The sequence below is a fragment of the Quercus robur genome, chromosome 12 (assembly GCF_932294415.1).
Source record: "Quercus robur chromosome 12, dhQueRobu3.1, whole genome shotgun sequence".
In the NCBI taxonomy this organism is placed as follows: Eukaryota; Viridiplantae; Streptophyta; class Magnoliopsida; order Fagales; family Fagaceae; genus Quercus; species Quercus robur.
The window spans coordinates 42659470-42672115 of NC_065545.1; the positions used below are offsets into that span (position 1 = coordinate 42659470).

Consider the following 12646-nt stretch of genomic DNA (forward strand, 5'->3'; position numbering starts at 1 on the left):
GCCTTGACGGATGTAAATTACTGACGTTAAAAGAACAATGGACAAGAGTCCGTCTAGACGGACGTAAGTCGAATGGCAGGAGTCAGTTCACAGAAGAGCACAGTGCATTAAATCAACAACTAATTAACAAAGCACAAAAAGTACGGACGGATGTAAACCAGCCAGAAGAAAAGTAAGTACGCTTCATTCCAGCCCATAAACACTGGGTCGATATCATTGTTTTCAAAATAAAGCAAATTGTTTTGAAATTAGATTTACAAAAAAAAAAAAAAGAAAAGCCCAAAAACAAGACGGGCACCCACAATAATATTTTTCTAAGTAAGTAGAGTCAAGCATCAGTTGTGCCTTCACTGGCCGGCACGTCAGCAACGGGTTCAGGAACATCATCACCGGGGGCAGAAGACGAAGCTGCCTCCTCCAGGGCCATTTCCTTGTCCACCTCCTCCAAATCCAGGCTCTCCAGGTTGACTCCGGAAGGATGCTTGATCATGTACCTCCGGAGAAGCTCAAATCCCTTAAAATACCAGCTGAAGAGCACGGTGTTGTACTCATCAGTGGTCTGGAAAGCCTCCACGGATCGAGCGGCGATGTTCACTAGCTTCTCCTTGGCTGCCTGAAGTTGCTCGTCCTTCTCCTGAGTCAACCCGCGCTCAACTCTGAGGTCGTCCTCCAGCACCTTGACCTTCTCCTTCAGTGTCGTGGCCTCGTCCATAGAAGTAATCAGATTCGTCCTCAGGTCAGAGTTCTCCCTCTCCTGAGCCTCCATCCGGGTCGCCAGAGACGCCACCTTGGCCCCTTGAGTGAGGTACTCAGCAGTGATATGGATACTCTCTCCCAACACCTGGAGGAAATTATGAAGTCGTCTATAAAAAAAAAAAAAAAAAAAAAAAAAAAAAAAAAAAAAAAAAAAAGAAATGATGAAGAGGGAAGAACCCGAACCTGGACCAGTTTGTGGACGTGACGGGAAGCCACATCGTTTAAGGACAAGTCAGATAGAGCCTTCAAGTCCGCTGAAGTAACGACCTCGTGAGCTCTTTCCACAGCCAAAGACTCGTCATCCCATATGGTGGACGGACGAGTATCAGTCTTCTCCTTTCCTTTGCCAACCACGCGCGGCCTTTTAGAGCCAGGAGTAGGAATCTCTTCTATTGAAGCGGTCGGGGAGGCAGTCCTCGTCGTTTCAGAGGCTATGGAAGGAACAATGCTGAGCGGGATGGAGGCAGAACCCTTCCCGGTAACTCGCACGGTCTTCTTCCCCAAATTGGACAGGGGTTCGTCCTTCTTTGACCTCATCTTTGCATACATGTCCTTGTTAAACTTGGTCGTCATCTCTGCAAGAAGAAAGTGTGTCAAAGAAGTGCTTAAGTGTACAGAAGATGAATCAGCATTGACGAAGTTAAAACTTACTCTTTTTTCCTTCAATGCCAAGCTGACGAAGAACGAAAGGAGATGGGTCAGGACCAAGGTTGTAAAACGCAAGAGATCGAGGGTCAACCAGCTCGTCCCAGCTCTCAATCGTCTCAGCGTACCCGATGGCGGTCTCTATACGTTCCTTATATCGTCTCTTCAGCCCAGGCCGTCTCTTAACTATACCAAACAAAGAAACAAAGAAGTCAGCAAGATCAGAACTTGAAAATTGGCAAGATTGAAACAACGGGGAGAAATACTGACGCACCTAAGGTCGGGGTTCCCCACCGACGGAGTAACCTCGGGATATCACCCCAATCACTGCTAGATTGGGTCTCGAAGTCGTCCCCAGACACAAAGAAAAAGCGCGACTTCCAATACCTGAATGACGAAGGCAATCCCTTGACGATTCTAATCTTTCTCTCCCAAGGGACTAATTCGTAATATCCCCACTCTTTAGACTCTTTCAAACGATACAGGTAGGTGAGCTCACCTATCCTGATCATATCCCCGTTGGAGGCCAACCATATTTGCATACAGTTAATGACGATCCTCCACGAGTTTGGCATGAGCTGTCCAGGGGCTATACCAAAATGATTTAAAAGTTCCATCAGGAACGGGTGGACGGGGAACCTAAGCCCACAGGTGAAGGCTGACTCATAAAAACATATTTCGCCTGGAAAGAAGTGACAAGCCCTATCTTCTTCCCTGGGACGACGAACACGAACCCTAGACGGAAATTGAAACCTATCCTTAAATCTATTCACGGTCTCGTCATCCAGACCACAAATCTCCCTAAGGGCATAAAAAGCCCTAACCTCTCGAGAACCAGAAACGGCGGTATCTCCTTCAGCCGGGCCACCACTGGACGATAGCCCAGTCTCGAGGTCACTAGACCTAACCTCAGACATTAATCTTCTCCCTCCTAAACCCTCAAACCAATTTAGCGATTGACGGAGCAACGGTAACAACTCACTCAAAACGACACTCAGACTATTGCCTTCGTACACAAAATTTTCCAAAAAAGGGTAAGTACCCAAAGATCCCCCTAGACGCGCAAAAAGGAAGGAGATCGACGGGCAAGCTGTCCTAACCTCTAAGCTATCAACCATGGAAAATACAGAAACCAAAAGGAAAACAAAGCACGAAACTGAAACCCCAAAAGAAAAGCAAAAGCCAACACCAGAATAGAAGCGAAAAGGGAATAGCAAATCAGAAATTATACAGTAAAAGAAGAAAAAGAAGAAAGAAAAAGGAAAGAAGAACATACCTCCAATGGCGGAACGGCAGAAGCAGCACAAGGCAGATCGGAGAAGAAGGAAGCCACAATATTCAGAGTATCTCTAAAAAACTGGTTTGCTTTTGCTCTCTGAGAAATAAACGAAAAGTTGAAAAGGAGAAGTTTTAAATGTGGGCCAAAAAACGATTGAAAAACCAGCGGGAAACCCAAGGGTCATGCCATTAATTCCACAGATCATCAAGCGCCACGTGGCCATGATTGCGTGTAACGCCGCCACTAAACATTAAAGGCGGAACAGAACCCCAAGAGTCACAAGAAAAACTTTTCAGCTTCTGTGATCGTCATGACAGGTCACCGACGACCCCAGAACCTGGGGGGCAACTGACGGGAATGACAACTCTACATACCGCTGACGAAGATAACATTACTGACGAGAGAACCATCCATGACGAAGTGAGCAGAAACAGCGAAGGAAGCTATCATCACCGACGAGGCAAAGAGTTATTCAATACGATCAATCAATGATCCGAGCAGTTACCAAATCAACCAAGAAGACCGTTGGAGGGCCTATTAAAAGTCTCATTACTGGCCAGGTGCGTTACAAAAGAAAGCATTAACAGCCTCAACGGCTAGCCCTGATGGGCTCAGGTATAAAACTCTCACACAACCAACAGAAAGGGGATATATGCAAAAATACTCTGAAACTATCTATTCTTTTCTTTATTGTGTTTAACTGTGATCCTAACTTTGGCATCGGAGACTTTGTGGCAGGCGCCACACCGGTGTCTCTCGACGAGCAAACCTTCACGCCTCACGGGTGATTCCATCTGCACATTCACTGACGGATTTGTGTTCCATCAGGTTCGACCAAAATTTTTTTAAGGCACCGAAGCTGAACTAGAAGCACTGTCCTGATTTGTCTCCACACACACAGCTTTAGAACCTGACTTAACAGAGTATAACCCTTCAGTACATAAAGGCCAATATAAGGCATCAGGTTGGGGATAGATAGGCAACGGAATGCCCTTTATTTTTTGAGCCTCATTAGGATGGAACACCATCAATTAGAGCAGACACAATGGATTCCTTTGGCAGAAAAGATATAGGAGAGATTATTTGACAATGAAAGTGAATTAACCTAAATGGTGCTCAGGTTTATATATCAATGTGAAAGCAAATTATGGCTCATTTTTACTCTGCTGTAATTTTTTAGGAAAGGCTGTGTACACTAGCTTTTCTCTTCCTAAAAAAGTTATTATTTATCAAAAAATAAAAATGATCATATAAGAATGTAGAGGAAATAAATCCATTTTTTTTTAGAAAAGAGAAAATTGCATATGCTAATTACTTTGCCTAACATAACCAAGTAAACTAAAGAAAATGTTAACAAAAGGAAGAGAGAGAGAGAGAGAGAGTTTTATGATGCAATTGGTTACCACAAAAGCAAGTAATCAATGACATAGGACCATTAATTTTCTTTTCCAGTTGCAACAGTGATTTGGAGAGCAGGACTAAGGCAAATCCTTTACATATAAGATTATAAGTTTTGTAACCTTTGGAAACTGTTGTTGCACCTAAAATGAATGTGAAAAAAATACTGAAAGAATGATTAAAACACTGGTAGCTATCAACATTATTTAACTAATTTTTTATTCTTCTATAATGGCCTCAACTGTTAAGCATCTAACCTTGTGTCAAAGAGGATCTAAATAATGAATTCCATTCACCAACACAATCATATCCAAGCAAACACCGCCACCATCACATCAAACTACCATCACCCCCTTACCCCAGCACCATCACTCCACCAACTACCATCATCATCCTTACCACATCACCATCAGGCCACCTGCAATTGTATTAACCACAACTGCATACCATCCTTGCATTTCCAAAAAAAAAAAAAAAAAAAAAAAACAACATCAACCTATCCCACCATTACCCCATTGCAAACATGGATGCATATGTGCCAAGTGTCAACCACAAGTTGGTAAAGAGAAAGAACATCAAATCTTGGAAATATTTAATTGAAATTTGACCATTTATAGCCATACAAGGCAAAGTACAATAGAACCACAGGATGATGGAAACCACAACAAATAGTGCTTATTTGAGAAGAAAAATTAAAATAGTGCCTCGTAAAAATATATGTATATATATATATTAAAATGAAAATTCTGCCAGTTCAAGAAGAACCCAAACTGAATTACAATTTAGAGGTACTTACTTCTCATATAATTTAATTAAGTGATCTTGGCCTCTCATAACCATCTTCCTTCTGTTGAGGCTTTGGTTTCCCAGCCTGCCTTGATTCTGGTTTCCAATTGGTTTTAGTTAAAGACTGACCTAATAAGTCAGCAATGTCTGTTGCCATTGCCTCAGCCTTCTTCACGTACGGAAAAGTTTCCTCCTTGAAGTGGTGTGATAACCACATATACATAGACAACACTTGATGCTTAGTCTCAAGATCCAAGAGCTCTGCATCATTTCGAGCAGAACCCTTGGGCATCCCCATTGCAATATTGACAGGAACATCCTGACTGTATGCTGAAGCAAACCTAAGGAGATGGTACATTGCTTTTGGGTCTCTTATATTAACTGGGGCAAAACCAAAGTTAAAACGATCTTCAAGAGATAATCCCTGTACCTTCTCCAACATATTTGCGACCTTCTTTATATGATGATGTTGACACAGAAAGTATGATCCATCTAGACGGCAATTTTCACCAAATTTTTCAAGTAGATGGCAGAATGTAACATTAGGCAGCTGCCCAGCAGATAGTTCAACTTGTTCAAAGAAAGGAAAGAGACCGCCTTTCCTTACATCTTCAAAAGGTTGCTTCAAACACTCAATCAAGTAGTCTAAATCTTCTAAATGCAAGGTCGTTGTGAGTCCGTCTGGATAGCGGCTTCCTCTACGACCAGCTCTTCCAGCAATTTGTTTCACCTGTGATGCTGGAACTGGAACAATCTTGTCTCCATTGTATTTTGAAAGGCTAAAAAAAAAAAAAACTTTTAATGTTAAGATTCAAACCCATTCCCACAGCATCACTAGCAAAAAGCACATCAAATTCATTATCTCCATCATTGAATAGAGTAGCTTGCTGTCTACGAGTTTCTGGTGGCAAGGCACCATAAATTACACAACAACGGTGATTGGTGTGTTTCTCAATTGCCATTTTAACCTCAAATATTTCTCTCCTCGAAAAAGCAACCACACAGTCCCCAGAACGGACATTTTTAAGATCTCCCAACAGGGTCTTGGCTTCAACCACCAACGGTTTAAACCTCTCATAATGTCGTTCATGCAACTGATCACTAGTTTCTGCACAGATCTTTCGAACAATACTCAAAACACTCGGATCCCCACATAAATGTATCTCATCAGCCTTCAATCCAAGCAATGCCCGTGTCCAAGCATAACCCCTACATGGGTCTGCCATCATCTGAATTTCATCAATAACAGCCACATCGTACAAGTCATCTGTCGACACCATTTCCACAGTACAGGCAATATGGTTTGAAAAAGGGACAAATTTTTTTCTTGACCTGTGTGTAGAGCACAGTAAACCCCAAGTGCATTCACCTTGTCAAAGACTTCCACAGCCAATAATCTGAAAAGACTACAACAGATACCCTTCTTGGCTTCCATAAACTGTTGCAAAGCATTGTAAGTTTTACCACTGTTGGTTGGACCGCAATGATACATTGTGCCCGTTTGGATAGCACGTCTCACTGCGTCCGCGTTTTCCTCTTTGTTTTTTTTTTTTTTTTTTTTTTCAGCCGCATATTGTTGACTTTTCAGCCATGAACAGTGACTTATATACTGTTTATGGGTCCCACAAACTCCACTTTTTATCAACTTTTTCATTAAAAATGGGTCCCACGGCACTATTCACACATTTAAAAATTATTTTGCTACAGTGTTTTCAGTTTCAGTTTTCAGTTTCAGCAAAAATAAACTCAATCCAAACGGACCCATTATCTTCTGTTTCATAGCCCGTGCAAAACGGAAACCAAGTGTGGGGCTTGGTAAGGTCTGCAGACTCAATCATACCCCGAAACCGCTTAATCTCGTCAGGAAACTCCTCTAGACAAAACTCCACAAATATAGGAAACAAGAACTTGACAGAATCATTGGATGGACCGAGTGACGCCACATACTTAAAAATGTCAGCAGAACACTTCTTGAAGAAAAAGTTCCGGAACTTATGCACTGCAGTAGGAAAGAATGACATACCAATGTAAATGGCGAGAACCTGATTTTCCAAAGTAATTGAAAACTTGCTGCATCATCTCCCAATCACACCGCGTTTGCTTTGCACCCTTTTCGGCATTTCTTAACTCGCGATACACTTCGACAGGATTCCGTGATGCAATGTGCAAATAACCCTCACATCTCTCTAAACCCACATCATCATCATCATCACTAGCCACCATACAATCACCATTTTCCAATTCAACCGTGGTTGAATCACCAACATTGCTACAATCCTCCTCCTCATCATCATCATCTACCACACTATGCAATTCAACAGTTTTCCTAACATCAGCATCAAAATCACATTCAGAATCAACCATAGTCAAATTAGACACACCATGTTCATCATCACTAAATGCTGAAGAAGAAACGGGTTTGGCATAGAGGGTAGCAGTAAATTTGAGAGGTTGTTGTGAGAAAAAAATTCTTAAAAGAGTGAATAAAGGTGGAAAATGAAGGGGTTGGGTTAGGGACATCATCGGCAGGAGTAACAAAGCGACAATGGTGGGAAAGCAAAGGTGGGTGATATAAAGAAATGAAAGATTGGTTAAATAACAAAACCTTAATCCTAGAAAAAGAAGAAGGATGTTTCTTAGGTTTACAAATTCGAAACAGGGATATGGTTATTAAACTAACACATTTAAAATAAATTTTAAAAAAGAAGAAGAGCAAAATGAAGAGTGTCTGTGTGAACATACAAAACAAAACACACTCTTCACTCTTGCCGTCTTTCGCTTGCATTCGGCGCACACTGCCTTGCACTTGCACTGCCCTTTCTTCCTTCTGCATCTCTCCCTCTTCAGTCTTGTGAGAGTTTTTTTTTTTTTTTGGCACGTGACTTCTTCTACACAAACAAGATTAATACTGTTTGCTTGAGTTTCAAGCTCAGTGTCTGCTCCTTTATAGCATCTCCAACAGGTTTTTTTGTACTGATTGAAGAATAAACAATGATATTTAACTTTTCCCTACTTCTTTTTTCAAATACACTTCTAACATATTTTCTATCTTATTTAAATATTATTTTTTCATTCGTTATTTATTCTTTTTTAATAACTACACATCTTCCAACATTTTTTTATACAACACATCATTATTATAATAGAAAAAATGTATTTAAAGAATGAACAGTAATCCATCAGACTTGATAGACTACTGTTCATTAGCCAAAAAAAATTCATGTTTGCCAAAGCATCTACAGTGCACCTCATTCTCCAAATTTTAGCTACTAGAGCCGGATGCCCAAACCGTTGGAGATGCTCTTATCAGGGGAAGTAAAAAGAAATGAAAAGAGAGAGGAAAGGGGAAGAGAAAAGAAAGGTAGCTTCCTTAGGTGTGTTGGGATATAGGAAAGAAAGGAAAGAATTTCAATCCTTTCCTTTGTTTTTTTTTTTTTTTTTTTTTTTGAGCAAATTCCTTTCTTTTTCTTTCCTTTCCTTTGTTTGGTTTATTAAGGGGAGAGAAATGAAATGTGTGTATTTTTACCTTTATTCCCTTATTTACCTATGACATTTTTTCCATTTTTTATTATATAATTTTTTGCAAATTCTTTGACTTTTTTTTTTCCTTTTCAAATTTTACGTTTGGTTATACGATTGATCATTATATTTATTTACTTTGGAATTATTTAAAAAAAAGTAACATCATTTTTTAACCATTTTAAAAAAAAAATTATCATTCTAAACATTTTTATTTAATTTGAAATTAAAATTTTTTTTTAAGCATATCATTTTTTAACTAATTGTTTTTAAACAAATCATCATTGTAAACATTTTTTTGAAGTCAAAGGACAACCATATATGACAATTTGACTAAAAAGTATATATTCCATTGACCATTAATATGAACATATACAAGTTAATGTACAAATAGGAAAGAATAAATTGCTTCCTATCAATATGCCCAAGTCACTACCTTTATTTTATTTTTTTATAAACACTACCTTGATTTGTGTAGTCTAATAGTTGTATATTTGATATTAGGAGCCTGGCATTGATGATGACAAATATTGTAAATGATGTAGAATATTTTATGTAAGGACCCGATTTGAGTTCCTAGCCCAACACGTGGGACTTAGGCCCAAGAAGCCCAAAACAATGAATTTGTAGAGGAATGGGTTGGAAAACTGAGTTTTAGTTGGTCAAACAACGAGCTAGATAGGCTTGATAACAAAAAGATAAAAATGGACAACTGTAAAATGAAGAAAGAACGTCCTCGGCGAAATCCAAGGACAATGGTTCTTATATAATGCTCTGAGATAATGTTACAAGTTTGATTGTGGATTGCTACAGTATTTATTTTCTCAATTTTTCAATCACCTAATCTTGTTTCGTCCTTCTTCTTTTATATTCTTTCTCCTTTTCATCTCCACTTTCCATCTCATGTAGTAGCTGTAAGACTGAAATACACTGTTTAGGTATCACTTCTACATTAATGCGGTCAGGGGATTAGCTGCAGTGCATTTAATGCGGAGGTAGCAGCTTTCTCCCCGGATATTTTAGGGCTCATCCTTATCTTATATCTCTGCAATGCTTGTCTGCCGTAACCGAATTTCAGGTGTTGTCATCCTTGCTGTCAAACCATCTTTCAGGACCTTGGCCAAGTCCAGCCAAGGAAGTTTTCATCCTCGGCACACTCTTTGGAGTTATTATGACCAAACCCCACCTTTTATTTATCAACGCAATCTCCTCTAACGAAGACTTCTCCTTCTCGGGCAGATCCTCGTTCTCGACTTGAGCCACAAGCCCAATATATGGATAAATAATGAACTTCTGGGCCCAAAGGCCCTACATTTTACATTTCATTAGGTGATTTGTCCATATTTTATACACATAATAAGTTAATAACACAAACTGGGAGATTATTTTACATAATTATACACAACAACATATATACATTCCTTCAAAAGCATGTTTTTCTAATACACTTATATCCATCACAATGTCATACAACTAACCATAGTTCACTTTCTTTACACTATATTTACATTCCTTCAACAACATATTGTAATAATACATTTACATTAATCCATAACTTCACAAAAAGAATCACTCTTTTAACTTAGGTCTAGAGCTGGCGTAAAAGACCCATTCTACAAAACTACCTGGGCAAACTTGAGCAAATTGGGGCCGATACCATTATTATCTAGTAATATTTGGCCCACGAAGGCCCAACTATTCTTGTATAAAATGATGAGAGTCAAACCCTTGTCTCCAAAAAAGGGGCATGGTAAAAGAAAGAGAAAGAGAAAAAAAATAAAAAAAAAATAATAAAGAATGAAGAAAGGAAAAGAGAAAGAAAAACAAAGAACACATAACATCAAGTAAAGCCAAAAACTCCAAGACATATGAGTAAGGTAAGGTCTGGGCTTTGCCCTTTTGCATCTCAACCATGTAATGGGATTAGGGCCTACGACTATTGTGGGGTGCCCAGTGCCCAGGGAGGGTAGTGGCTAATAGGAAACATGATGGGGAGCTGAGTGTCTAGAGCAAATAAAAGAGTGGGTGAGAAGAAATGGCAAAAGGGTGAAAGCACTCACCCAAGTTTGGGTATAAAAGGAGGAGCAATATCCATGAATGGGTAACATAGAAATTGAGGTGAGCATATGAGGAAATAGATAGAGAAAGGAAGAAAAAGTGCAGAGTGACATGATAAAAAAACTTAAGGTATTTATGGCTAGAACAATAGAGAGTTTGTGTGTAACACTAAGAAATCTTTCCCTCCTTCACAAAAAGTCATACCTTCTGCAGACTTCCCAATGACTAGAATGACTATCTTGACTCACACTCCAAACCCCATGACTTTATAACCCCTTGTTGGCAATAAGGTTTTGTGAGTTGGGATTGAGATATGTTTAGTCTGTTTCCTCTAGTGTGCATTTTATAAGTATTTACATATGTAATAGTGTATTTATTTGCTTCTTTGAATATGTGGGCTAATAATACCCAAAATAACAACCAATGGGTTATTTATATATTGTTTTTAAGTATCTTAGAGTGTATTGTTTTGTGCACAGATTGATTCATAAGGCCCATCCTGCAAAGAGAAATAAGCCCAGCTCCCTCAAATTTGAAAAGCCTTAGCCTAAGCCTGTAGACAACACAAAAAAGGCACCTACACTAAGCAAATGATCATGATCTCTGATAACACAATGCCCCTCATTGTCAACCTTAAGAAACTCATCTTTGGCAAATTCCACAATGCCTTATATTTCACGTGCTTTACCTTTTCCATTTAAAAATTTGGGTCAAACCTATAAGGGTCATATTTGTAATTGGCATATCCCAATACAAAGAAGCACTTTACTTGTATTTAAGTCTTAGGTTCTAATGTGTTCAAGAAGATCATTTAATGTTCAACAAGTGGTATTATTGAAAACATAAAGAATACTCAATAAACAGTACAAGAAAAGCTGGAATTGCAAATCTCAACACCTGCTCTATACTTGTTAATCTATCGAGATTTAAAAATCTTAATACCTACCTCAACACCTTTTCAATCTATTGAAATGGAAATTTGAAATCCATAATCTATTTTTGGCCCATGATGACAAGGATTTCATAGGGTTTCGTGTACTAGAGTTGCAGAGCATATAAAAGCTATATTTTACAGCCTTTATCATACATATAAAAAGATATACAAAGATACTTTACGAGAGTTGTTGCGACTTTTTATGCACCTTAGGGTTTTGAACCAAGTTGCATCCAAATCTACAAGTGTGGATTGAAGAACTTTGCTAAATAACAACAATCAACTGTTGTTGTGCTGTTAGTCATGTACTATGATTCGTGCAAAAGAAAAGTATATACAAGAACAAGTCCAATTGGGTATTGGAGCTGATACTGGTATATGTTAATAGGTTCAATTGTAGGTTGGTATTTTTGGATAGTCCGATTGGGTTAAGATTCATTATACTTGTAATCATTTGATTATTGATTAGTGGATTATTCGAGAGTGGTGACTTGAAATTCACTCGGTGGGGTTTTTGTCAGCAAAGATTTTCCCCATCGTGATCAAATCACCGTATCAAACTTATTTTATGCTGCACTATATTTAATTCGGTGATTTGATTATGCCTTAATCTGATTTGCACATAATATTAACTGATTAATAAACTTGAGTAATTGGATTAATTAATTGGGGCCAATCCATAACCCAACAAAACCAACAAATTTTATTAGTTTTGTGAATTCCAATTTATAATATTAATTTTTCCAGTTTAGCATCCAACCAACATCGAATCATCGTTTGTCCACAGTCCACATTTTTTTTTTTTTTTTTTGCTCTTTAATTGCTTTACATCTATTAGTAGTTTGATTTAAGGCTTCAAAATAATATAATTATAGTATTTTTTTTAAGAAAATTTTTATTTTTTGGATAATTTGATGGCTATAACAGGATATGGGGCATTTGAAACTCGAATGTTTTTGTTAGAATATCAAGAGATGCCAACTAATTAAGTTACAAGATTTTTGACTTTTTAGCGCTTGGAAGTTAGAGAACAAGATAATTTAATCATTCTTAATCAAACACATCAAGGGCATTCAAACAATCTCTCAAACACATTAAAGGGAAAAGGGCATAAAACCATCAAATTCAAATTGCATGCTTACAACGAAACCAATGACCACTCAAAATGAATAAGAACAAAAAATTAAATGTGATTGGCGGTTTTTGTCTAATAGGAAATATCCAAATGATGTCGTTTTGAAGCTATTAATGTATATTGTATTCACTGGCGA

At 38.3% G+C, this 12646-nt stretch overlaps 1 protein-coding gene and 1 pseudogene across 2 annotated transcripts; both read right to left on the bottom strand.

Annotated features, from left to right (window-relative positions):
• Positions 1-286: 286 nt before the first annotated feature.
• LOC126709829 (uncharacterized) lies at positions 287-3501 on the bottom strand. Of its 2 annotated transcripts, XM_050410172.1 has the most exons (4): positions 2678-3501; positions 1408-1587; positions 940-1331; positions 287-841 (listed from the first exon to the last, which is right to left on the bottom strand). In XM_050410172.1, the coding sequence occupies exons 3-4, from the start codon at positions 1327-1329 to the stop codon at positions 329-331; spliced, it is 903 nt and encodes a 300-aa protein (XP_050266129.1). In that variant the 5' UTR covers positions 1330-1331; positions 1408-1587; positions 2678-3501; the 3' UTR covers positions 287-328. The 2 variants fall into 2 exon arrangements, with proteins under 2 accessions (XP_050266129.1, XP_050266132.1); XM_050410175.1 differs by having other exon boundaries at positions 940-1587.
• A 1072-nt stretch (positions 3502-4573) lies between these two features.
• Positions 4574-7759, bottom strand: LOC126710040 (DExH-box ATP-dependent RNA helicase DExH18, mitochondrial-like; annotated as a pseudogene).
• Positions 7760-12646: the final 4887 nt, after the last annotated feature.

What these genes read in the sequence shown, in the direction of transcription:
- LOC126709829 (XM_050410172.1), bottom strand. Translation starts at nt 1,329, where the DNA reads ATGACGACCAAGTTTAACAAGGACATGTATGCAAAGATGAGGTCAAAG. An exon ending in ACGTCCACAAACTGGTCCAG is followed by an intron (nt 842 to 939) that starts GTTCGGGTTCTT and finishes AATTTCCTCCAG; the next exon opens with GTGTTGGGAGAGAGTATCCA.